The sequence below is a fragment of the Eulemur rufifrons genome, chromosome 16 (genome assembly GCF_041146395.1).
Source record: "Eulemur rufifrons isolate Redbay chromosome 16, OSU_ERuf_1, whole genome shotgun sequence".
Lineage (NCBI taxonomy): Eukaryota > Metazoa > Chordata > Mammalia > Primates > Lemuridae > Eulemur > Eulemur rufifrons.
The window spans coordinates 87,748,271-87,773,024 of NC_090998.1; the positions used below are offsets into that span (position 1 = coordinate 87,748,271).

The window sequence follows — 24,754 nt, forward strand, 5'->3', positions numbered from 1 at the left end:
TCCACCTGAGTTGACACAGGGCTCGGGTTCTGCAGATGATGAAACTGAGACCAAGAACTGCCCGGCGACTTGCTGACAGTTGCACAGCCCCTAAGTAGCAGAGCTTTGACCCAAACCCGGGTTCTGTGACGCCAACTCAGGGTCCTTCTGTTGATTCAAGGAAGGAAAATGGTGGATGAAAAAGTTCCCTCCAACGGTCGTCTCTCAGAAAGGGCACACACAGGCACACACAGGCACACACAAACAGGCACAAACATACTGCACACAGGCACACCCAGATACACACAGGCACACACACAGTCACACATGTACTACATACAGATACACACATGCTACACAGGCACACATACTACACATAAGCACACACAGACACACGTATACTACATACAGGCACACAGAGACACACATATACTATAGGCAGATACACACATGCTACACACAGGCACGCACAGGCACACATAAACTACACACAGGCACACATGGACGCTCATGTGCTTTCTCTCTCTTTCTCCTTTCCAACCCTCCATCTTCAACCAGCCTACCCTACTGGACCATATACTTTATTAAAAATATATAGTTACAAACTCCATTGTCAATCTGGGCTGGGCCTGGGAGCCCAGAGGGGCTGCAGGGAGGGACAGGCCCTCATCCTGGCCCTCGGGGTCCCGACTCTCCACCCAAACCTAACACCGTCCGAGGGCCAAGGTGGCTGGCTTTGGGGGCCTCAAAGGGCCGGCCGGCTGGGCAGGGGAGGGGCTAGGCTTGATGGGTGGGGAGGGGTGGGGTGCACAGGAGGGGCTGCATCTCCTTGTCCTGCAGGTAAAAATGGCAGAAGGTGAATTTGGTGTCTCCGTCTCTCTCCATTTATAGATATTTACAACAGAAAGTCATGAGCAACAGGCCACAGTCATGCAAAAGAAACGCACCCCCCTCCCTCCCCCAAACTAACCCCCGGCCCACCCCAGAACCCCAAGATGCCCCCCAGCAGTCCAGCCGCCTTCCCCAAGTTCTGAGAGTAAAGGGGGAGCGTCCTTGAAGAGTCGGTGGGGAAAGGGTGGTGGGTCTGGGGGCCCAGAGCCGCCGTGGGGAGGTGCTGGGGACCCCAGGCTGACCCGGCTGAGGGATCGTGGGCCCTTCCCGGCCTGGGCTATGGAGTCAGCAGGAAGGGGTCTCCCAGTCTTTGACACCCCCGCCTTCCCTGGAAGGTCCATGGAGCCAGGGTCAGCTCTGTCCTGAGTGTGCGAGGGGGAGTCCTGGCGTCCACCCCCCAGCAGAGGCTCGTGTGGGCAGCGATGTGGGCTGGGCCTGGAGGTCAGATGGCGGACTCCCTGCGGTAGGAGATGTTGTCCAGCGGGAGGGTGGCCTGCATGCGCTCCAGATCCAGGTGGCTGCCAAACTCGAGCATTCGGATGATGCCCGCCTCCTCCTTGGAGCCCGCCTCCAGACCCAGGCCCGCGGCCACGGCAGCGGCGGCTGCCGCCTCCTCCTCCATCTCCTCTTCCTCCTGGCTCATGAGGGCCAGCTCGTTCTCGTAGCAGAAGGCACTGGGCGGGGGTGGCGGGGCGGGCAGCACGGTGATCTTGCTTTCCTGCAGCTCCCGGGCGGAGCAGCAGGGCGTGCCCGCCACCTCGTAGGTCTTGTGGAAGCGTGAGTAGTCCACTTTGTAGTGGCTCTTCTCCTCGAAGACCACGGGCTCGAAGCGGTGGCCCCACAGGATCTCGCTGGCCAGGTAGGAGCTGCGGGCCTGGGTGGTCATGGCCGTGGCCTCCACCATTCCCTCAAGGATGACCACGATCTCAAAGTCCTCCGACTCCAGCTCCTCCTTGCCCATGCCGTAGAGCGGGCTGTCCTCGTCGATCTCGTGGACGATGATGATGGGCGACACCAGGAAGATGCGGTCCAGGCCGATGTCGTAGCCCACGTTGAGGTCCCGCTGGTCCAGCGGCAGGTACTCGCCCTCCTGGGTCATGTAGGGCTTGATGAGCTGGGCGCGCACGTGGGCCTCCACGATGTGGCTCTTGCGCAGGTTGCCCACGCGCCACATGAGGCAGAGCTTGCCGTCGCGCACCGAGATGACCGCATGGTGGCTAAACAGCAGCGTCTGTGCCCGCTTCTTGGGCCTCGCCATCTTGGCCATGATGGTGCCAATCATGAAGGAGTCGATGACACAGCCCACGATGGACTGGACCACCACCGCGATGACCGCCAGCGGGCACTCCTCCGTCACGCACCGGAACCCGTAGCCGATGGTCGTCTGTGTCTCCACCGAGAACAGGAAGGCGCCCAGAAAGCCGTTCACGTGCATGATGCAGGGCTTGGGGGCCGCGGGGGCTGCCCCGCCACTGCCCGCCGGGCCCCCCGCCGAGGGCACCGCCGGGCTGGCCTCCAGGTCACCGTGGAAGAAGGCGATACACCAGAAGAGAAGGCCAAAAAAGAGCCAGGAGACAAGGAAGGCCGCGGAAAAGATCATGAGCATGTAGCGCCAGCGCGTGTCCACGCAGGTGGTGAAGATGTCCGCCATGTAGCGCTGCGACTTGTTGCTCAAGTTGGCGAAGTAGACGTTGCATTGGCCGTTCTTCTTGACGAAGCGGTTGCGGCGTTTCCGCCGGGGCACGTGGGCCTGCCCGTTGCGGCTGTGCCCGTGCATGTCCTGAAGCCGGCGTGGTCACCTGGGAAGATGCAGGGCCTGGGGAGGAGAAGCCGGACAGGTGAGACACCGGGGAGCCCGGGGCTGCCACCAGGGAGCCCAGGCTCAGCCAGAGACGCCCAGAAGGGGAAGAGGCTGGACTAGAACCCAAGACTTCCCAGCCCCAGCAGGCAGAATGTGACTGTTGGGGCAGTTTTGATGATGGGGCCTGAGCCAGTGCCCCCGAGGTTGGCCCCGCTCTGGGATTGGGGCTGGCTGACCAGGAAGCTAAAGCTATTAAAGTCCAGGTCCTGGTCTCTGTCCCTCAATGCTGCCCCTCCAAACCTCCTTTTCCCACTGTCTGGAAGCTTCCTGATACCCATCTTGGCTCCAGCTCCCCGCACCTGTCCTGCCTGCCCTGAGCACAGGGAGCCGAGACACCCAGCCCCGCTAACCTCCCGGGGTTCCGCCTCTCCGGGGCGGGCATCCTCCGGTGTGGTCCAGTACAGCAGCCACCGGCCTGTGGCTCTTTACAGTGAATTAAAGTTAGATAGAAGTTTGACTTCAGTTCCTACTTGCACACGCCACGTTTCAAGTGCTCGGGAGGCACACGTGGCTAATGGCCACCATCCTGGACAGAGAAGATACAGCAGCTGTTTCCATCACTGCAGAGAGTTCTAGACAGCGCTGGGACCCGCAGCCCCACCTTAGTCCGAGCTCCTCTTTTAGACTCTCCCCTCCCAGCTTTGAGTCCCCGAGCCACAGATGCTGGCCTGTCCTGGCCCCCAAACTTGTTGGGAGCAGTGGTGGGTGGAGAATGCAGTGTGGTGGTCAGGAGGGAGGAGGGGAGCCCTGAGCTTTGACCGCTGTGTAGGCATTCCCATCTCACAGTGGTTCAGAGAGGGAAAGCGACCTGCCCAGGGCCACACAGCTGACAGGGGACCGAGACTCAAGTAGCCTCAACATTAATGAGTAGAGGTGTGTAGACCAGGAGTGCGAGAGGCAGACGCACTTACTACCTAGCTGTGCTGCCCCTCTCTGAGCCTCAATATCCTCATCTGTAAAATGGGAATCAAACCCCTCCCCCCGCCACAGGTGGAAGGAGATAGTAGCTGCTCCCTTAGAGCCAGCTGCCCCCCTGCTTCCCTCCCGCTTCACTTCCCAGGAGCTGGTGAGAGGCTGGATTTGACTGTCAGCGTCCCCAGCTGTCCCAGTGGAGGAGGCCCCTCTCCCCATCTGGTGGCGGGACGCACCAGCTGGGCCCATGGAGGGCAGACCCTCTTCCCTCTCCCTGCCACTGGGTCCCCAGGGAGAGAGACGGTGCTGCCCTGGCCCCGGCAGCCGGCAGGGCCAGGACCCGGCCTGGGTTCCTGATAACATTTTGGCCCAGAATTATATAAGGCTAGAAGTTTCTATTTTCTGTTCTATTCTTCTTCCTGATCTAATTGTGCATCTGTGGCAATGTTTATACACTTCCCCGGTTCAGGACAACTCGGTTGCCGCAGCAACCGGTGCGCGCCAACGCTATAATTTAGAGATCAACAGCTTCAGAGCCTGCCTCTTCCCAAGAGAAACTCCCTCTCCCAGCCCAGGGGGGTGAGCCCTGCCCCCCTCCTCCCCCGCGGCCACCCCCCCGACTCCGGGTTCTTCTCCCAGCCCCCCTGCAAAGGAGCTCCCTGGTCCCCACAGTCCCGGGTTGGAGTCCCAGATCCACCCTGTGACTTGGGTTGACTCCTCTGAACCTCAGTTTCCTCACCTCAAAAGTGGGAGCAGTGAACCCCCTTACTCTGAAGACCCAACAGGTCATGTGGGCGTGGCCTCTCGTGCATGCTGGCCCTCCAGAGCTGGGAGTCCCAGTCCCTCCCTGCCACCTCCCCCAGAGTCCCAGCAGCAGGGCTCCAGGTGTAGCCCTGAGGGGATTCGGGACCAGGTACGCCCTCTGGTCGACAGAGTTTTCTAGGAGGTCTTTGCCCCTCTGCTCTGTCCCCCTGCCTTGAATGCCCGCATCAGCACTGCCGACTGTCGGAGCAGGAGGAATGTAAGACCACCGAGCTCAAGACCCTCGTGTGAGGCCAGGGAAGTCCACAGATGGGAAGGACGTGCTAAGGGTCCCCGAGCGGGGCTGGTGGGCCAGCCCTGAGCAAGGCCTCCTCACGCCCACCTCCGAGCTCCTCATACACTTCCTCCCTGGAGGGGGATGCGGTGGGTTTAGGGACAAGGGAAGAGAGGGCACCAGCCCAGCCCCAACAGGCCCTGGACCACCATCTGCAGGTGTCTAGGAGAGAGGCAGAGGGGACAAGAAGCGGCAGCCTGGGCCTCTGGTAGCTAAGGACATTAAGCTGCAAAGAGGGTGGGGGCCTTGTGCAAGGCCAAAAGCAAACCCAGGGCTCTGGGGACCCCGATTCTCTGCCCAGTAGGGCTGGTGGGTTCAGCTGATGTTGCAGAAGAGGCTGTTTGTGGGGCTTCCACCTTCTGAGAGGGGCCCCGGGGGTGCCTGGGGGTGAGGGGCTGAGGGAGCTGGTCCCCCCATGCCATAGATATGGGGCCTCCCCTGGCCCGGCACTGCCCACTACTCCCCATTTGTGAGGTGGGTGGGAGACTCAGCCAAGCCACATGGCCCAGGGCAGCCCCACCTGCTGCTGCAACCCTCAAACCGCGCCCCCCCCGCCCCCCGCGCTGTCCTTCCATCACCCAGGCCCCACCACCCATTGGCCCCCACAGTGCAGCCCCAGGGGGCACCCCTGGCCCACCCCGACAGGCCACAGCAGGTTTCCTGGGCCCCTGCCATCTGTCAGGCCCTGTGGGGGGTCCCAGCGCTCCCAGCACACCCTGGCGCTCAGCAGTGCCGGCTCCAGCACTCCCCAGGCCTGTCATCCTCCGCCACGGAGCCCCCCCGTGTGCTGCTCCATCACCCCAGAGACCCTCAGTCTACAGTGACCTGCTCAAATAAGCAGGTCACACGCTCCTGCCACCCCTTTGGCAGGACTGAGAGGCTCACCTGCCAATGCCCAGGCTGACCCCAGCAACGCTGCCCCAAGAAAGTGGAAAGTAGGAGCTTGGCATTTTGGTTTCACAACTGCTGGGAGATGGCCAGGTTTTCTTTTCCCCATTTGTCATAAGGGGCTTCCTGGGGAAGGCACACGGCCCAAGGGAAGGTGCGCAAGAGGAGGGGGCACAGATGGCAGGAGAGGGACAAGAGGCCTTGACGAATCAGTGCCATTGTCCTCCGAACAGAGCTACTGTATTGAAACAAAAAACACGAGCTTGCTGTTCAGGTGCCTGCACTATTCCTACGATTAAACTGTACGTTTCCGGACAGGGAGCTGGTCTGACTTGCGGGCACTGAGCGTGCACTGAAAGGATGCGGTTTCGGGCTTGTTTGCCCCGACGGAGGCCTTGGAAGGCGGGGAGGGCCCGGGCCCCTCTGTCGTGCTCTGCAGCGTGATCTCCAGCAAGTCCTCCCTCTCCCTGGCCGCAGTTCCTCCTCCAGTCGTGGGGCCGCTCATCCTGCCTGGCTTCAGTGAGACCAACAGAGCTGGACGTAAAACGAAATTATCTGCGGGATTGCTGGGGTGGGGACCGGGGTTTCCCAAAGCCCCACGTGCAGGCCGCTGGCTCATGGCAAAACGAGCAGAAGGAAGATGCCGGAGGCGCTGTCCTTTGCTCTAGGGTAGCATCCTGGGACTCTTTCAGGGGCAAACATTCTTTTAGGAAGTGACGGGGATGGGAGATGCTGGCTGCCTTTAAAATGTAATGTCCTTTCTCGGCAGATGAAGAGTTGACAATGCTATGCCGGTTACCAGACTTTTTATTTCTTTTAATTTTACTGTGCGATGGCCTTCCAACATCTGCACACCGTTCGTCCAGATTTCACTGGACATCTAGGGAAACTGAGACCAAGAACAGGGTGCGGCACAGTGTCCGAGGGGGCACAGTGGAGGAAAGTGGGGCCTCGGGGCAGATCCAAAGGTGCCCGGCGGGGCTGCCATCACTGACACCAGCTGTCCTGCCCCTTCCTGAGGAATTACAGAGGGGCTGGGGACCCTGCTGACCAGGGAAGACCAACCAACCCTGTCAACCTGTAGGTTCTCCTAACGATGTTATGACACTAAATGCCTCCTCCTTGCCTACACCTGCGTCTGCATAAGAAAAGTTGACAAACTGGCAGTAGCACTGGCAGGGCCCAGAGACCTGGGCAGGCTGCAAGGGCAAATCTCCCCTGCACACTCTGGCCACCAATGGGAGACACGTGGGAGGCACCTCAGCTGGCCCTGCTGGCCCCAGACAGCACCAGCCCTTCCCGAAACTCAGGTCCCTTGTGGGGGGGGGGAGTGGAGGAGCTAGTGCCAGTCTGCCGGGTCCTTACGGATCTCACTCTGTCCCACCACGGCCGCTGAGGTCACTGTGACTGGGTGAGACAACAAGAGAGGTGACATGACTTGCCCAAGGTCACACAGCTCAGCTCTGGGCCCAGCGGAACCAGTCACCCCCTCTCTGCAGCTCCTCCCAGGGAGCGGCTGCCAACCCCTGCCAGAGAATGCCTCCTCGATCTCACAGAGGCATCACTGCGTCCTTTGTATATTTAACAAGTATTTATTAAGCACCTACCACAGCAACAAGCAGGGTTATTATTTCTCTTTCTCAGCTGAAGAATTGCAGGCTGCAGAGTTGGGGGGTGTTGAGCGTGGGGGTCACACAGCGGAAGTGACAAAGCCGAGACTCCAACTTGGGTCTGACTGGCTCCAAGTCTCCACTCACCCTGGTCCCCAGCCTGTGGCTTCAGGCCGCCTTCCCCTGCCATAGTGCCCTGCTCAGCTCGGTTGCCCAGGCTCCCCCCAACCAGGTTCCCTGGCCCCCCACAGCTCTCCGATGCCTTCCCAGGCTCAGCCGCCAGGCCCTGCTCTCCAGAGCCCCTCACTGTCTGTCTACCCAACTCAGCTTCTGTCCAACTTCACGAAAAGAACGTGCTAACATCCATGTGTTTGGGGTGGCAAGGCCTGGCTCCGTCTCAGCTCTGTCACCTCCTAGCACATCCTCCTTGGACCTCAGTTTCCGCATCTGCAAAACGGGATGATGATAAGAGCACCTGCCTCACCAGGGCACGCATGAGGCGAACATGCTAACTGCCGACACCTGCCGATGTCAGGTGCACTGCAGGGAAACACAGAAAACACGATGATGATGATGACAAAGAAGACAGTGATGGTGAGGACCCTGGACAGGGACAGGGAACTGGGGAACCCCTTTCTTTTTTTTTTTTTTTTTTGAGACAGAGTCTCACTCTGTTGCCCAGGCTAGAGTGAGTGCCGTGGCGTCAGCCTAGCTCACAGCAACCTCAAACTCCTGAGCTCAAGGGATCCTCCTGCCTCAGCCTCCCGAGTAGCTGGGACTACAGGCATGTGCCACCACGCCCGGCTAATTTTTTTTTATATATATTTTTAGCTGTCCATATCATTTCTTTCTATTTTTTAGTAGAGATGGGGTCTCGCTCTTGCTCAGGCTGGTCTCGAACTCCTGAGCTCAAACGATCCGCCCACCTCGGCCTCCCAGAGTGCTAGGATTACAGGCGTGAGCCACCGCGCCCGGCCTGGGGAACCCCTTTCACTGCTGGTTCCACCACTGACTCCTGTGGCCAGATGTTCCTTCTCTCGTCTGCAAAATGGGGGCATAGCTGCTGCCTGGCAGAGTGGGGGATGTGATGGAACAGGCACCCAGCGCAGTCTGGACTAAGGCAGGAGATCGTGGCTGTTCCTGAGTCTGCTCAGCCCCCGCATTTCCCGAGCCCCTTCTGGGCCTGGGAGGGGAGGCCGAATCTCCAGCGAGGGGCAGTCGGGGCAGGGCTGAGGGGGTAACTCAGTGCACCCAGAAGGGGTCCTGCAGGGTGGGAGGATCTCCCCGGGGAATGGGCAGAATTAACACCGTTGCCCATTTCCCAACCCTTGAGTGGCTCAGGGTCTGCCCCCCACTCCAGCTCTGAGGCCTCTGAGGCCTGGACTGTCTGGTTGCGGGGTGGGGGCAACTTTCTGCTCTAACATGTGGGGTTTTGCAGGGAGGAAAAGGACTCAAGAACCCAGGCCACGGCTGTTTGAGCTGTGCCCCTCACAGAGTGTATGGGGGTCAAGGACAGACCCAGCTACAGGGGAGATTGTGGCAGGGTGTTCCCACCCGCCCATGGCCTTCTGCAGGCACTGCAGGCCCCTGTCCCCTGGGAGGTCTGCCTCCCTCCTCTTCGTGAATTTGGAGAGCCCACATCTTCCCCCTCCAGGTGCTGAAGCTTCAACTTGGAGTCTTTATACCACTTTCTGCCAGTGTGAGCTTAGACAAGTTACTTAACCTCTCTGGTCCCTGCACGCATCTTTTAAGTGAAGCTAATAATAGAGCCTACTTCATAAGATTGTAATGAGAATAAATGGATCGTGCACATCACGTGCCCACACAGGGTGAGTGTTCGATCGGGGCGCGTGTCACTCCCAAGGCTGAACGCTGCTGCCTCTGGATTCCTCCCCTGAATTTCAGGTGCAGCATCCCAGAGCCCACCTGGCACCTGTCCACACAGCCCTGCCAGTTTGTCCCAGCGCTGCACTGGGGAGCAAGTGGGCAAAGGCAGCGGCTCAGAATCACACAGAGCTGGGCCACAATGGGGCTCCAGCCCGCTTCCAGCAGGTCACTGACATCTCCAAGCCTCAGTGCCTCCATGTGTAAGAGGAACACAGCGACGCCCACCTGCTGGGTGGCCCTGAGGGTCAGATCCGGATTGTCGCACAAGTGCATGCCACACAGTGGATGCTCAGTAAAGCTGTTCCCCTCCTTCTTCTGGACCCCGAAATCCCACAACACACCTAGCCCCTCCCCCACTGGCCAACTTTGTGACATTGCAAAATCCACACATCTGAGCATTTAGCGTGCATTTCCTCTGCACCGGTACTGTCTGAGTGCTTTACACTGATCGATTCCTATCATCTTCACAGTGACCTCAGAGGAGGTCACTATTATCCCTATTTTAGAAGACAACCAAGGCACAGAGAGATCCAGCAACTTGCCCAAGGTCACATAGCCCATCAGTAGTAGAGCCAGGATTTGGATCCGGGCAATCAGCACCGGAGCACACTAATGAGGCAAGCTGCTCTCCTGTCTCGAGGAAACACTGTCACACCGCATGCTTGCTCCCACTTGATGAACAGTATCAAGTCCTACTGCGTGCCAAACATTATCAAGCCCTACTATGTGCCATGTGCTGTGACGTCATCCTCCTGGGGACAGAGAACTGGATCATGGGAGCCAGGACCCGGGTTCCTGAGTTTGGGTCCAGCCAGAGCCTAGACACATGGACAGTTTGAGTTCCACTCAGACTCGAGCAGTGGGGCGTGAACATGCTTTGCACCCCGCCCGCCCCCCCAGCCACTCAGCCAGCGAGCATGGGGCAGGGGAATGGGCTGACAAGCAAGTTCCCGGGGATGTCAGGGCCAAGTGTCACGGGCTGGTGGCTAGACGACCCAGAGGCCACCTGCTCCAACCCACAGGTGCACCCTTTGTGGCACTGTGGACGTCTGGCCCCTGTCCTCGATGGAGAGCTTCCCGCCCCCACAAGAACCTGCCCCTCTTCCCTGCAGGGGTTGGAAGGTGAGAGTGGGTCCCCAAAGGCTTCTCTTTGCCAGAGCAGCGCTGGCCCCCTCCGTAGTGGTGGGCTGCCACTCCCGCCTCGCTGTGGCTTCGGGGACCTGCTCTGCTTCCCTACTCCAACTCCAAAGTCGCTGGCCAGTTACGGTCACTGACACTGGCGTGGGCCAGACGCACACAGGCCACGGGCTCACCCTGCTTCGGGTCCGCTGGGGAGAGATGTGCCGCGGAGACAGGGTGTCCGCACGGGCAGGCGGTGAGAAGTCGTGCTAAGCGGTTTGAAGGAAAAGTGCGGCATGAAGTGAGAGGGGACAGGGGACTGGACGGGGTCTCCGCAGGCCTCTGTGAGAGAGCGAAGTTTAAGCTAAGACCTGAGGAGCAAGTAGGAGCTGTTCAGGAGAGCTGTGTGTCTATGTGAAAAGCGGGATATAGAACATTCCAGAAGTCTGGTGTATTGAGAACCTGCAGCGAGGCCAGGTTGTGGCAGTGGAGTGGGCAAGAGGCTGGGCAGCCCGGATGGTGGGAGGTTTTGCCTGGCGTGGTTGTTTTGATTTTCCAGTGAAATCTTTAAGACAAACAGGAATGGGGAATAACACAAGCCCTGTGTATCCACCACCATGTCTAGGAAATAAAACACCCCATATGGTCCCAGGGTGCCTGCCGTCGCCCAGCCTCTGATGCCTCACTGTCTGAGCACGGCGCGGTCACTGCGATGAGATGAGGAGGCAGGTCTCTGTGGCCGTCGTGCGGGGCACAGCCAAAGCAGGATGCTGGCGGGGAGGCAACGATGGTGGCTGGAGCTGCCAGGACGGTGGCAGAGGGGCTCGAGAGAAGGAAATGGATCTGGACACGTTCCGGACAGAGTCCCTAGGGTTTGGCGGTGGGCTGGAGGTGGGGGCAGGAGCAGGGGTGCGGAGAGTGACAGGTAACGGTGGGAAGCTGGCAGAGGACCAGGTTTAAGGAGCAGCAGTTTCTAGTGTGCGGTGACCTTGGGAAGTCCAGATGCAGACATGCCCGCTGGATGTCAGATCCTGAGCCTCCAAGGGGGATCTGGGCGGAGCTGGGAGCGCTAGATCGTGAACACCGATGACACTGACACGTCACGCTGTGAGAGTGGGCGACACCGCCTGGCCCAGGGGTGTGGAAGGAGAAGAGAAGAGGGTCTCAGACCGAGCCTCGACAACCCAGGGTGGAGCGGAAACTGCAAAGCTGGCGGAGGCCGAGCACCCAGAGAGCGGTGGCCACAGCAGGGCAGCGTGGCCTCCGGAGTCGGGAGGGAGCTGTGGGCACAGTCCCCAGGTTGGCCCAGCCCAGCGCAGACCACCTGCCGCCACTTCTCTTCTCCACTGGGATTCCCTCCCTCCCCAGCCAGAAAGGGTGAAAACTCTTCATGAGCTCATGGGGTGGGGGGAGGTGCCGGGGGGGGGGTGCAGGATCAGAGGTGACCTCAGTGCAGCCCACGTCTGCCCCCCAGGAGGCGGGGCTGCTGGCCGTGGTGGGGTGTCTCCCAGAAATTCGGGGGCTGGGGGCTAATGCCCTCCACTCACACACGCACAGGATTTCCCCGAAATGCCCCACCGGCCCAGCAGAGGCGTGGGAGCAGGGAGGGCTGAGCTCCCGCCTGGCTTCCGCCCTGCTCCGCGCCATGAGGAAGAGGCCACCGAGTGCCAGCACCTGTGGGCCCCCCGGCGCTGCAGCCCAAGACAGTCACACACGTGGGGCCTGAGGCAGCCTCTCCTGCCGCAGCGTCGTCACTGGGAAACGGCCCAAATGCCCATCCACGGACGGCACAGCATGCGGCTATGAAGACGCGGAGACAGCTCTGGAAGGAGCGATGTGGGTCTTCGAGATGTATTTTTAAGCGAGAAAAGGCAGCAGTGATGAGCAGTGAGTATAGTAGCTACCATTTGTGGAAAAAGGGAGAGAGAAGAAATTTATAGATACACATATTTGCTTGTCTCTGCCTGTCTGTGGACGGAGACCCAGGAAACTGGTGACACTGGCTGCCTCCGGGGAGGGAAAGCAGGCAGCTGGGGACAGGGTGGGAGGAAGAATTCTCACCGTATTCCTGTTGGTGTCTTTTTAATTTTAGAACCATATGAATGTACCTATGGGGAAAAAAACTACATGAAAATTTTTAAAATTAGTGTATGCCTATGTATATTTTTCAGGGAAGGGTCATGGCATTCAAAAGGGACTGTGACCCCTGAAAGTCTGAGAACACTTCACCCATGGGCTGTGTGGCTTTGGGGAAATACCTTAGCCTCTCTGAATCCCATCCATAAAGTGGGATGCTGCAAAGGTGAGCAGCAGAGGGCAGGGGTCTGTAAACTGTAAAGTGCAGACACCCTTCTTGAAGGGGGTGAACTTACCGTCTGCTCTTCCTCACCTCCTACTCTCCCCTCGGCCAACTCCAGGCTCCTCTTGAGCCCCCACCCTCCCAGCAGCTCCAGGGGAGGCCCCTGGCTGGCCTTCGGCCCTCACCTCCCTCCTGGCGTCCTCTAGGCCCGAGGGCCCCCGTGGACTTGCCCCTCAGCCTCCCTCCTCCTGCACTGCCCAGCCCGGCCACGCTCCTCCTTCCCTTCTCCCCAGCCCCCCTGTGATCTCATCCCTGCGGTGGCTGCAGGCACCAGCCGGATCTCCCTCCCAAGCAGTGACAGCAGACTCAGCTCCCGCTCTGAGTCTGCCGGACATGGAAGAGGCAGCGCAAACCCAGCACAGTCAGCACCGAGCGATGCCCCCACCCTCACCGCCCTGCAGCCCCATCTCAGTCTGGGACCCCTCCAGGGGGCCGCTCGGGCCTAACACCTGGGCATCACCGTCCAACCCTCCCTAAACCCAACCGCAGTGACAAAGGCACAACTGACACGCATTTAGTGTTCACTGGGGGCCAAGCTTTGGTCCCTCCTGGGGTCCTCGCCACACCTGAGGATCATCATCCCACAGGGGGCTCAGGAGCAGGGGCTCACCCAAAGCACGTGAACCGCGGGACCCTGGGTGCTGGACCCACACCCAGGCCCGTCCAGCCTGTCCAACCTGCAGGACCAAGTAGCTACTAACACCCCAGCCTGCCCCCCTCCACCCCCGCCTCCCTGCAGTCCGTGTTCCTCAGCTCAAAGCCCCTGGCTCCCCGGGGCACCCAGGAGGAACTCCCAGCTCTTGGCAGATCCTGCCCTCTTTGCCCTCAGCCCCTCCACCCACCCCACCCCCACCCCAGCCACAGGCCTTCCTTCCTGCCCCTTGAACACACCAAGTTCATTCCTGCCTCTGGGCCTCTGCACTGGCTGTTCCTTCTGGTGGAAATTCTCTTCTGCAAGACTCTGCGGCTCGCTCCTGCCTACCATTCAAGTCTTGATTCAAAGGCTGCCCTTGAGGTTCCAAGAGGTCCCCAGACACTCCCTGGCCAGTTTCCTGATCTTCCTAGCAACCCTTACCAATCCAAACCGATCTCATTCACAATGTCCTTCAGGACAGGGACCCTGAATCTCAGAGCCTGGCCCTTAGTAGACACTTAATAAACTGGCAAAGAAACATGCTGATTTCAGCTGGCCATGATTCCTATAAAGGGTCTAAGCAGAGCAATGTGACCAAGGAGAAGCTTTTTTTGTTGTTGTTGCTTTTGTTTTTTGAGACAGAGTCTTGCTCTGTTGCCCAGGCTAGAGTGTAGTGATGTCATCATAGCTCACTGCAACCTTAAACTCCTGGGCTCAAGTAATCCTCCTGCCTCAGCCCCCCAAGTATCTGGGACTATAGCCACATGCCACCATGCCCAGCTAATTTCTTTTTTTAGTTTTTGTAGAGATGGGGTCTTGCTATGTTGCTCAGGCTGGTCTCAAACTCCTGGGCTTAAATGATCCTCCCACTTTAGCCTCCCAAAGCTCTAGGATAACAAGCTCAAGCTACTGTATCCAGTTAATTTTTCTATTTTTTGTAGAGATGGGGTCTCACCATGTTGCTCAGGCTGGTCTCAAACTCCTGGCCTCAAGTGATCCTCCAGCCTCAGCCTCCCAAAGTGCTGGATCACAGGCTTGAGCCACTGCACTCAGCTGCAAAGCTATTTTTGATACTGCAGTCAGGGAGAACCTCCCAGCAGAGGTTCTCCTCTGAGTGGAGACGAAGAGAACTTCTGTGTCACTGGACACAAGCACAGTGGCCATGAGCAGAGGGGAGAGAGGATAGAAAGTCTGAGGCCTTGGGCCTCTGTCTTATGCTCCACGGTAAGCACAGGGCTCTTCCCCGGTGTCCCCCAGGTGTCTGGGGGTGCAGGGCATCCTGGCTTCATGCCCCAAGGTCTTGGCCCGGGGAAGAAGCTCCCGGGATGCGTGGCAAGGATATGTGTGTGGGGCCTAGTGGGAGAGGGCAAAGCAGACAGAGGCCTCAGAAGGCTCAGAGACAGCAGGAGGAACAGTTAGCCCAGCCCCTGCCCCAGCACGCCTGCTCAGCCACGGCCTCCAGGGACGGTCGCTGATGGGCACCTGCCACGCGCAGGCAAAGTGCTGCACACTTCCTATTTCTGACCATCGCCCTGCCAGCTCCTAAGGCCAGGGAATCTCAAACTCCAGGCGCCCCTCCATTCACTCACTCGTTCATTCACCACCCTACATGTATGCTGAGCTGGGATAGCATCTGCCTTCCTGCCTGCCGTGTCTCCAACACAGCGCAGTGCCTTGCCGCGGAGGGCACGCTGTAAATAATCAAGTGAATGAACACTTCCTGAGCACCTACTATGTGCTGGGGGAAGAGAAGTGAATAAGACACAATCCTGCTTTGCTGAGCTCCGTGTGCAAGTGTGTGAGGACAGCAGCCAGGGAGTCTGCACCGCCAGAGGGCTTCCAGACGAGGTCCCCAGGAAGATGTGGGCAGGAGAACACCAAGATGCACGGGCAGAGGGCAGGGAACCTGGCCCGTGCAGGGACCTAGGCCTAGAGGTGGTGGACCTGACGCTTGGGGGCCTGGACCTGGGTGCGCCGCAGAGCAAGGGAAAAGAGGCTGCTTCTGAGGGCAGGACGGTGGCATCCTGGAATTCGTGGCACCTCGGGGCATCCAGGCTGAAAGGAATCTGCACATTTGAGCCTCTGCCCGTGGTGCCGCCGGGGTTTCTATACAGGGCTGTAGCTTTTAAACTTTTAGACCAAGACCCAGAGTGAAAACAAACACACTGTTTTTTATTGCTACTTAATATACAATACATGTGTTTTTAAAGCTGAACGAAGAGCAACACAAAATAGTACTTTCTCTCACTATGTAGTGCTTTGACGTTTTCTTTCTTATTTCATTAAAAAAAAAAAAGTAATGCAACTCACTAAATCAATTTCACAACCCACTAACGGGCGGGGACCTGTCTGCAATTTTAAAAACTCCGGCCTGAGGGTGGCTTAGGAGCTGCGAATGGGTCGAAACAGGGATCTAGGGCATGTCTTGAAGCTGTGACTGGCCATGCTGGGACAACAGGTGTTTGCAGGCACAGCATGGGGGGAGTTGTTGGAGGTCACGGGGGGACACTTGGATCAGTCTGTTGGACCCTCAGGCTCGCAGGACCTCCATGAGCAGCCCAAACAGGGGCCCTTGGGGTTCTGGGTCCAATCCCTTCCCCTGGCCCGGTGTTAGAACTCCCTCTTCTCCCCGACTCCCCGCAACAGGTGCCATTCAGCGGTTGTTGCACACCTCCCAGGACAGGGAGCTCACCCCCTTCTCAGGCAGCCCACTGGATTGTTTGGAGCGAGGCTCGGCCATGCTGTTGATCCTGCTGGTAACTAACTCCCTCCCGTGACTAGCTGGCCATCCTCCTCTCTGTCCCCTGGCCGGTCATCTCAGGGACCGGGATAGCTCCAGCACACAGCCATGGCCCTCTCTCCGCCCCACCCAGTTCCCTCTCCTCTCTGCTGCCCAGTCACTGCCCGGTGTCTGGGGGACAGCCCTGGAGCCCAGCAGAGAGAGGCTCTTTCCAAGGTCAGGTGGCCTCAGGATCTGCAGCTGCATGGCCTGGTGCTGGCTCTCAGCCACTCCAGCAGGTCTGGGGGGCTGGGGAGGCACAAGGGCTCAGCAGGGAGCGAGGGCAGCAGGATTCAAGGTAATGCCAGTGAGTGGGGGCGGGGGTGGGGCCTGGAAACCAAGCCCAGTAGTTGCCACAAAGCAGCTCATATCAACAGCAGGTCATGACACAGTCACAGACTCACAGGCTCAGGGGACCCTCCCAGTATCCCTCGGATGCAAGGGCACATGCCCAGCCCTATGGGGCAGAGGACGGAGGCCCAAGGAGGGGACAGAGCTGTCCGAGGTTACACAGCCATTCAGGGGTGGAGCTGGACTTGAACCCAGATCCCATTCATGGGCCTCAAGTGGGTCTACTGAGGAACTCTGGGGTGGGGGCAGGAGACGGGCCACCCCTCCTGTCCTGTCAGGAGCAGGTGGGTCCCTCTGGCCTCAGAGTGCACTGTGAAGGACACAGTGGGAGGCAGGGATAATTAGCAGAACATTCCAGAGGCAAGTGGGACTCCAGGAGAAGTGAGCTAAGAGCAGTGTGGCGGGACTGGGACTCCACTGCCCTTTGCTGGAGTGACTGCAGAGGGCACCTAACGCGCTGCAAGGTCCAAAGGACACCAAAAGCCCCTTCTGCCTGCTCCATATCTCCCACAGCCGCCTCCCCTGTATGGCCTCATGGGGTCCCCTGATCACCATCCCACCTGGCCCCCGGGCGGACTGGCCTGGGCTTCTCAGGCCTACGAGGGAGCAGCTCCTGCAGGGCGTGGGGTGGGGGCTGGGCGAGGAGCTGCAGGGCTGGGGGAGAGCTTCACTGGGGTGTCCCAGAGGCCAGATGGTTGAGCCTGGTGCTAACTCTGCCACCACCTCGAGGATGGGCATACCCTCCCCTGGGCCTGAATCGTCCCCTCCGTAAGATGGGATCAGCTCCCCCTGCACGTATTCCCGTCCCCCGCCCTCCCCACCCCTGTGGCCTAGCTGAGGTCCCCTCCCGTCCCTGCTGTCCAGGTGGAGCCATCATGGGCTTTGTCGACAAAATGAAAAAACCAAGCAAATGAAAAATCCCCTCAATCCCCTTGGGTGGTCTCTGCTACACAGAGGGGCAAAGAGAGGCTCCCAGAGGGACAGTGACCTAGTCAAGGTCACACAGGGTCGGCGAGGGCCAAGCTGGGATTTGATCCCAGGCCTGCCTGACTTGGGCGACCTTTCTCTTACTGCTGTGACCAAGGGCTGCTGCCCCCGTCCCTCTCTGAAATCCGAGGACTTTCTCAGGAGAGGGGGCTTAAAAAGGTCCAGACCCTCCTGGCCTCTCCCCCTCCAAATCCCATCGATACAGGGAGTGTCCTGGAGAGAGAGGGGGTGGCAGCAGCCCCGGGGGCCCGTGAGGGTGCACAGGAGGCAAGAGCAGCCCTGGGCTCAGGTCCAGCCCCAGCTCTGCCGCGTGACCTTGGGCAGACCCCTGTGGTCTCTGGGCTGTCTCTCCATCTCCCAAGGGAGGTACTGCAGAAAAGGCAGATGCGGGGACAGACTGGGATCCACTGGGTAAAGCTGGGGGACTTTCTCCTTCGTCCCACCCCAGGGAGCTCCCCTACCCAACAGCACCTCCCCTCTGCCCTGCGGGGGCCCCCTTCTGGATCCCCCCAGCAGGCCTGGACCAAAGCTCCCAGCTGACAGGTCACCATGACAACGCTGCCTTCTCCCTACACAGCTCCTGCTGGGGTCGGAAACACCAAGGACCACCTTCCATGGCAGCCCAAAGGGACCCTCTCCATGACCTGCCAACGACTCTCAGAGCACCTCACCTCCCCCTGCCCACTGAGGCCAGATGCTCCAGCTGTCGGGGCGACAGCTAGCTGGTCAAGGACTGCCCAGGTAGCTCTAGGGAGGAGCGGCTGAACTGTCACAGGAGAAAGGGGAGCCCCAGGCTGAAAGAGATGCACCCACTCTCCTTCAGGAGGCCAGATGGAGGGTCCTGGAGTGGTTCAACCGGGCACAGGTGGAGGAAGGACATACGGCTGTCCATGCGCAGGCCGTGGGCAAACCCTTGCTTCTCTGAGCCTCGCTCTTCTCACCTGCAAAGCGAGGGTGACAGTTCTCACAGGGCGATGGGAGGATTAAGTGAAATCATGAATAAAAGCCCAGCACAGAGCCTGGCACACAGGGACCAGTCTCCCTCCTGCAGCAACACTCCTGAGAAAACCTCTTTGTCACCTGCAGCAGCACATCAATCCGTGCAGCTCCGCTGTTGGGAGGAGGCCGTGGGAAGGTGTGGCAGGGGACGCAAAGGGCCAGACCCCAGCACCCGCCCTTCCCTCTCCCGGCCTTAGAATCCGGCAAAACCCACACGTTCAAATCCAGTCCCAGACACTTTCCACCTGTTTCCAGCCAGCCACTCCCCTTGCTGAACCTCAGTTTCCCCTTCTATAAATGAGGAGAACCACCCATGTCCCAGGTCTTCCAGGTTCACCCCGGGGACCAGATGGTGGGCCACAGGGGCAGTATTGGCCAAGGCCTCTGGGGGTGGGGCCCCAGACCCAGAGCAAGCCGGTGCGTGAGCCCACCCCTGCCCCCCACGCCACACCCCACCCACCACCCCGTGAGCACCCGTGTGCGCGCCTGCAGGAGCGCGCGTGTGTGACTCAAGGTCTATTCATAGCTGAGCTCCACCAGCTGCAGCGTCACAAGCAGAGGGGCCTCAGCCCATATTATTATTTCAATTACCATCTGAATTAAAAGTTTGAGCAGCGATCAGCCCACGTAGCCAGGGGAAGAGAGAGCAGGAGAAAAATAAAGATGAAAAGGAGAAGAAGGGCTGTGCCTGGAGATCCCCACACCCCGAGGAGGGCTGTGTCCGCAGAGGAGGCTTAAAGGTTATGCCTGCCCCCAGGGTGCCTGCTTGTCCTGTCCCTTAACCAGGATCCAGGGTCCCCGTGAGATGGGAGGAGCACTTTGAGACGACAGCCCAACCACAGCTACTTTGTGGAAACAGATCATTCCGTCCAGAGTCTTTGGCACACGGGTGGGTGGGTCTAGCTCAGAGAGGATGAGGGACTGACCCAGGGTCACACAGGGGACCACATCTGAGGCTGCTGTCTCTAAGACCCTCTCTTGCCAGGCAGGTCACACGCTCAAAGTTTCCCCTGACCTCTCCAGGCCACTTAACACCATATGACACCGACATCTGCAGGTGGTCCTGGGGGCAGGGCGAGAAGGCTGGAAACTGCTGTCCCTGCTGGTTTCTCTGTCCTGTTCCCCTCTACCTGTGCCTTGAGCCTGACTCTCCTGCCTGCAGTCCTAACCTGGAGCCAGCGTCCTCTCAGCCCTCTGCACCCCCAACTTCCCACCATCATCCCGAAGGCCCCTCCTCACCCACTGGCACAGGGGACAAAGCCCTGGGCCAGGGGACAGGCAGCCTGGCCCAAATCTAATTCTCTGGGTACCTTTGGGCAGGTCACTCCCTGTCTCTGAGCCTCAGTCTTCTCATCTGTAAAATGAGTCCGCCCCTTCTGTGCGCATCAGTACCTGTGTCTTCCGAATGGAACCCCCAGAGCATCCACAGGATCCCCGAGGGGTGTCATACTGTGGGGGTGACCAGACCATACCCTGCCAAGCCCCAGCCCAGGGGAGGAACATTTTCCACTCTTCTCCCAGGGAAGTCCCAGAGACAGCCCCTGAGAATCGGACCAGTCTGAACGCCATCCAGGTTCCTCTGCTCCCTTGCTGTGTGACCTTGGATTCTCTGAGCCATGGCTCCCCCATCTGTAACATGGGGACAACAAATCAACATTGCAGGGTTGCTGGGAGGATTAAATGAGAATTTGCAAAAGCTCCTAACCAGTGCTTGGCGAGAAAACGTGAGTTTCCCAGCTGGGAAGCGGGAAGTCATGGGCGCTGCTCCCGCCTCCTCCTTGGGAAATATCAAAGGCTCCTGGGGTTTTGGAGGTGGAGATGGTGTTCAACCTCACCCATAAATCAGGAGTCACCGGGCCAGGTTCCCTGCTTGAATAGCTCTGGGAATGAGGAACTCACTATTTCACAAAACATCCACAGCCGCTTCCCATCTTTCTCCATCTCCAGCTCTGGGAATTTTCTAGAATGGACCATAACCTTCCAACTTAACCCCAAATCCAGCCTGTCCCTTCCTGGGACTGCCTGTAACTGGCTTTAAAATGAGCCTGAAAGATGCTGCTCAAGGAGGCCGAATGAAGGGTGGGAGTAACTCCCAGGGGCAGCAGGGTGAGGGCAGGGGCATCAGGGAGGGGAAGGGAGGGGCTGAAGCCAGAGCTGGGCCCGCTAAGCCCCTGGCTCCTGTCTGGGCTGCCACAGTGTTCCCCAGGGTGGCTGTGTACCTGCCTGTCTGTCGGCTTCTGCCCCCAAACCATCGCTGCAACCCTGGAAGGTCTACTTCCCCTTCTGGGCCTCAGTTTCCACTTTTGTAAAATGAGGGCATCAGATCAGTGATTGAAGCCCCAAGGCTTCTGTCTGAATTAAGACCCTCCCAAGCCACCTCCCCACCCGCTGCCTGGGTTGGCCTGCCCCCCACCTCCAGCCCAGGGAGCCACGGGCCCCTGAGTGCCCGAGGAGGTCCCACCCCCCTTCATATTAGCGCCTCGGAGGTTGCCTTTAAGAATTCTTCATCCCCAATTTACAGGTGAGGAGATGGAGGCATAAGGAGGTGAAGCCACCTGCTCAAGGTCACAGAGAGTGATTCAAAATTAAGGACTCCCTCCTGTGGGCCCAGGAGAGTGGCAGGACTTAAGGGCAGCTTTTTCAGCAGAGTCACCAAGAGCTTGAGTGGCCAGCTGTTCTTTACACAGATGTGGACCCTGCATGGGGGCGGTGGCCAAGGTCACACAGCAAGGCAATGACAAATCAGGGTCCTGAGCCGAGCCTCCCTGCCTCCCAGGTCCCACAAAGCCAGGGGAACAGCAACGTGGCCCTACTTCCCACCTCAGTCCTGGGATCTCCCCAAGATGGGAGTCCTTGTCCTGCCTAGGCCCTGCTTGGCTGTGCCCAGAAGCCCCCAACACCTAGCCTGAGGTGGGAAGGGTGAGCAGGAAGGCAGGACAGAAAGTTGAGGGCTGGCTGCTTGCCCCTGGCCCTCTGGCCCTCCTCTCCGGCTCCCCTCGTGCAGGGGGAGCGGCGGTGGTGATGTAATGCACTCGGCTTTCGTCCCGGTGCCAATCTCAGAAGAGAGACGACAGATTGCGTGAGCCAAATTTGGCATCCTAGGGGGAGAGGCATGAAAAGTGGAGATGTGGAGGAGAACAGAGGAGCCTGGGGAGGTGGGGAGAAGCCCCCTGCCCAGCAGACCTGCAGGCGCCTCCCCTCCCTCTCTCAGGCCCTCACCTCCTCCCCAACCCACCTGGCCTTGAACCTCCCCCTCCTGGCTCTGAGAGGCCAGCCTGGCTGCTCCCCGCCCCTGTGCCCCGTGCTGCCGGCCCCCACCCCCACCCCGCCACACTGCTCCAGCTCCGTTTCCCACCGCCGCTAGTTTCCTGGTTACCGTGTTGCTGGTTGTCATGTCGCTTACATGTCCTCGTGACTCAGTGGTCCCCGCAGAGGGGCCCCCTCCTCCTCACACCCTCCTTAGCACTCGCCCCCGCCTCCCCCAGATCCACATTAAGAAGCAGCCCTCCTTGTAAGCCCACACTGCTCCTCCTCCCCTGCTCTCTTATCCGAAGCTGAGAATCTTTCCGCAGCATCTCCTGGAGCTACTTCATTCTCTCTCGCGCGAATGTCTACGAACCTACTATGCTCCAGGCTCATGCAAGCTGCTTTCGAGACCTGACACAGTCTGTAAACTGCTCACCACCCTGACGAAGTCAGTACCATCATCCCCGTTCTCCGGTTGAAGAAACTGAGGTTCAGAGAGGTCAAGCCAGCTGCCTAAGGTCACTCAGCAGAAACTCAACCAGCTCTATTTGGTCACAGTTACCCCAGAGGCTTTTTTTCTGAGACAGCAGCTTTCTTTTCAAGGGTAAACTGAGGGGCTTGAGGAACAGCTTCCAAGCCCCAGATGCACCCTCTAATTCCGGGACGCTCCTACCCTTGGTCAGTCCTCTATTTCCAGCCATATTCCCCTCACCCCACGCCTCCCTTAGGGTAAAGTGAGTCCTTGCTCCCATCTGCCCAGCACTCCCCAGTCTGGGAACAGCCCTCTGCTCACGGAGCCCAGGGCTCCCCTTGGAGGTCAGTAGGGCAGGGAGTGATGTCCCCATTCCACAGATGTGGAAGTTGATGGTCAGGGAAGAGAATGACTAGCCCAGGGTGCTGGTTTCTCAGTCAGCTGAGCTAATTTCTGGGAGCCTGAAAGGAGGATGCATGAGGCCCACGACCCAGTGTGGAAAACCCCAGAAAGAGTCCATCCTCCCAATGGAAAATAGAGTCGAATGTTCCAGGCTCCACTTTGGATACGGGTCAGCCTAGTGGCCAACAGCCTTTGCTCCTGCCGTATTGCGCCCACCCTTTATCCTGACCGCCCTGTTCCTCCATTTGCTCCCCTCATCACAGGCCAAGCCAAGGCACAGCGTGGCTCTTGGGCCCCTGAAGTCCTGCTACCAGCTCCCCAAAGGCCTGAAGCCATGGAGGTCATGAGACGGGAGGTGCAGGATAAGCAGAGCCAATGACGACGTTATGCACACGGGCTCCAGCTCCTCTCCCAGCCTTGCATGCCTGGGCCCCCACCCCAGCTCCCCTCAAGCTCCTGCTCTTGCAGCCTCATCTGCCACTTGGCCAGGCCGCCCTGCCTCTGGCCTCTCCGATGCACCCAGCCTCCCATCGCCCAGCACCCTCTCCCCATCCTGCAGCCTGGGCACTGGGGGCAGAAAGGTGGGTGGGAGGCAAGGAGGTTGTCCTGGTGGGGGAACATTCTGCGTTGCAGGGGAAGCTCTCCCTGCTCAGGGGCTCGTTCAGACCTCTCTTTCCTTGGGGGGCACCCCTCACGGAGGAGAAGGCAGTCTCTGCCTCTCCCCAGCCTGTTCTACCACTGTGAAATGTGACACGACTCATTTGCTGGACCCCTACGCCCCCGCCCTGGGGTCACCTAGCACAAACTAGGTGCTCACACATGAGAAGCGGGATTTCGTTTCCCCTCGGATCGCAGGGCCGTTTGCAAAGAGGTTGCAGCTGGGGAGGTGGAAAGAAGAGACACCCCCCCACCCGCGCCCCGCTTGCCACAAGTCACCTGCCTTGGAGCTCCCCGGCATGACAACCGGGGGTGGGTGGAGGCAGGGAAAGGTCATGGCCGGGGCACGAGGTCAAGACCCCTTCCACCCACCTCTCCCCCCTTCCTGGCCACAACCCAGACCGCGACGCTCCCAGACCGACAGAGGGTCAGAACCCGCCAGCTCCTGGGGAGTCACGGGACCGCGCCAACGCGCGCCGGGCAGCCAGAATCCGGCTCCAGGACAAGGTGCGGAGCGGCCTGCCCCGGGACACACAGACAAGCACTCGGCCGGACAGACGGACAGACAGCGCCCGCGGTGGGCGAGCGCCCGGCTTACCGCGGGGCGGAGGGTCAGACGAGTGTCCGGGAGGCGGCGAGCGGGAGCTACATCCCACGGCGCGATCCGGCGGGCGGCGTCCCGGGCGGGGAGAGGGGAGTCCCGGCGCCCCCTTCCCGCGAGCTCGGCCGGCCGGCCTCGCTCCCCTCCCCGGCTGCCGGGCGCTCTGTGCGTGGGTCTCAGGGTCTCCGCGCGTCCGGGCCGTCCCGCGCCGCTCTCCGCGGGCCGCCCAACTTTCAGCGCTGCCCTGCGCCGCGCCCTCGGCGCCGCCTGGGCGTCAGCATCGTCGGGACCCGGGCCCGGGCTCAGAGCGCCGGGGTCGGGGGGCCCGTGGCGCCCGGCCGCCCGCGCTCGCGCCCCCCTGCCCCGCCGGCGCCTTCGGGTCGGCTGCCCCGCGCTGTTCGCTGTTTCCCTCGCTGTCACTCCGTCCTGCGGGCGCGCGCTGCCCTCTGCCCTGCGCTCGGCTCCCCGGCCCCCTGCGCTCCGCCCGGCCCCGCGACCCCCTCGGCCTCCGGGCCTGGGGTCGCCCTCCGCGCTCCCGCCGGCCGGCCTCTGCCGCCACCGCCTCCCCTGCTCCCGCTCCTCTCTCCGGCTGCCCTGGGTCTCTGCCGCGCTCCCCGTCCCTGTCCCTCTCCCGGTCTCTCCTGCCTCCCTCCGTCTCTCTCGCTCTCTCCCGCGGGGTCTCTGTCCCCGTCGCTGTCGCCCTCCCGGTCTCCTCCTGCCTCCCTCTGCCTCTGCCTCTGCCCCGTCTCTCTCCTCCGCGCGTCTCTATCTGTCTCCCTCGCGGTCTCTGTCCTCCGTCTCTCTCTCCCGCCCCCTCTCGGCGCGGCCCCCTCTGTCTCGGACCCAGGCCCCCGCCTCTGCCGCGTCCCCGGCTCGCCCGGGAGCCCGAGCTCCCGCCGCCCGCGGCGCGCCGAGAACTCCCAACTCGCGGCACGCCGCCCCGCTTTGCGAGACTTTCGCCCCTCCTCACACGTGACCCGCGCCCCGCTGCGGAGGCCGCGCGCCCCCAGCTCCGGAGCCCCGG

General features: G+C 60.1%; 1 protein-coding gene across 2 annotated transcripts; it reads right to left on the minus strand.

Annotated features, from left to right (window-relative positions):
* Window positions 1-840: 840 nt before the first annotated feature.
* KCNJ4 (potassium inwardly rectifying channel subfamily J member 4) lies at window positions 841-23,944 on the minus strand. 2 transcript variants are annotated; one of them, XM_069490814.1, is made up of 2 exons: window positions 23,728-23,944; window positions 841-2,686 (listed from the first exon to the last, which is right to left on the minus strand). In XM_069490814.1, the coding sequence occupies exon 2, from the start codon at window positions 2,645-2,647 to the stop codon at window positions 1,313-1,315; it is 1,335 nt and encodes a 444-aa protein (XP_069346915.1). In that variant the 5' UTR covers window positions 2,648-2,686; window positions 23,728-23,944; the 3' UTR covers window positions 841-1,312. The 2 variants fall into 2 exon arrangements, with proteins under 2 accessions (XP_069346915.1, XP_069346914.1); XM_069490813.1 differs by lacking the exon at window positions 23,728-23,944 and adding an exon at window positions 13,494-13,551.
* Between the last annotated feature and the right edge of the window lie 810 nt (window positions 23,945-24,754).

Bases quoted from the DNA above. Each gene is read 5' to 3' on its own strand.
- KCNJ4 (XM_069490814.1), bottom strand. From the start codon at position 2,647: ATGCACGGGCACAGCCGCAACGGGCAGGCCCACGTGCCCCGGCGGAAA.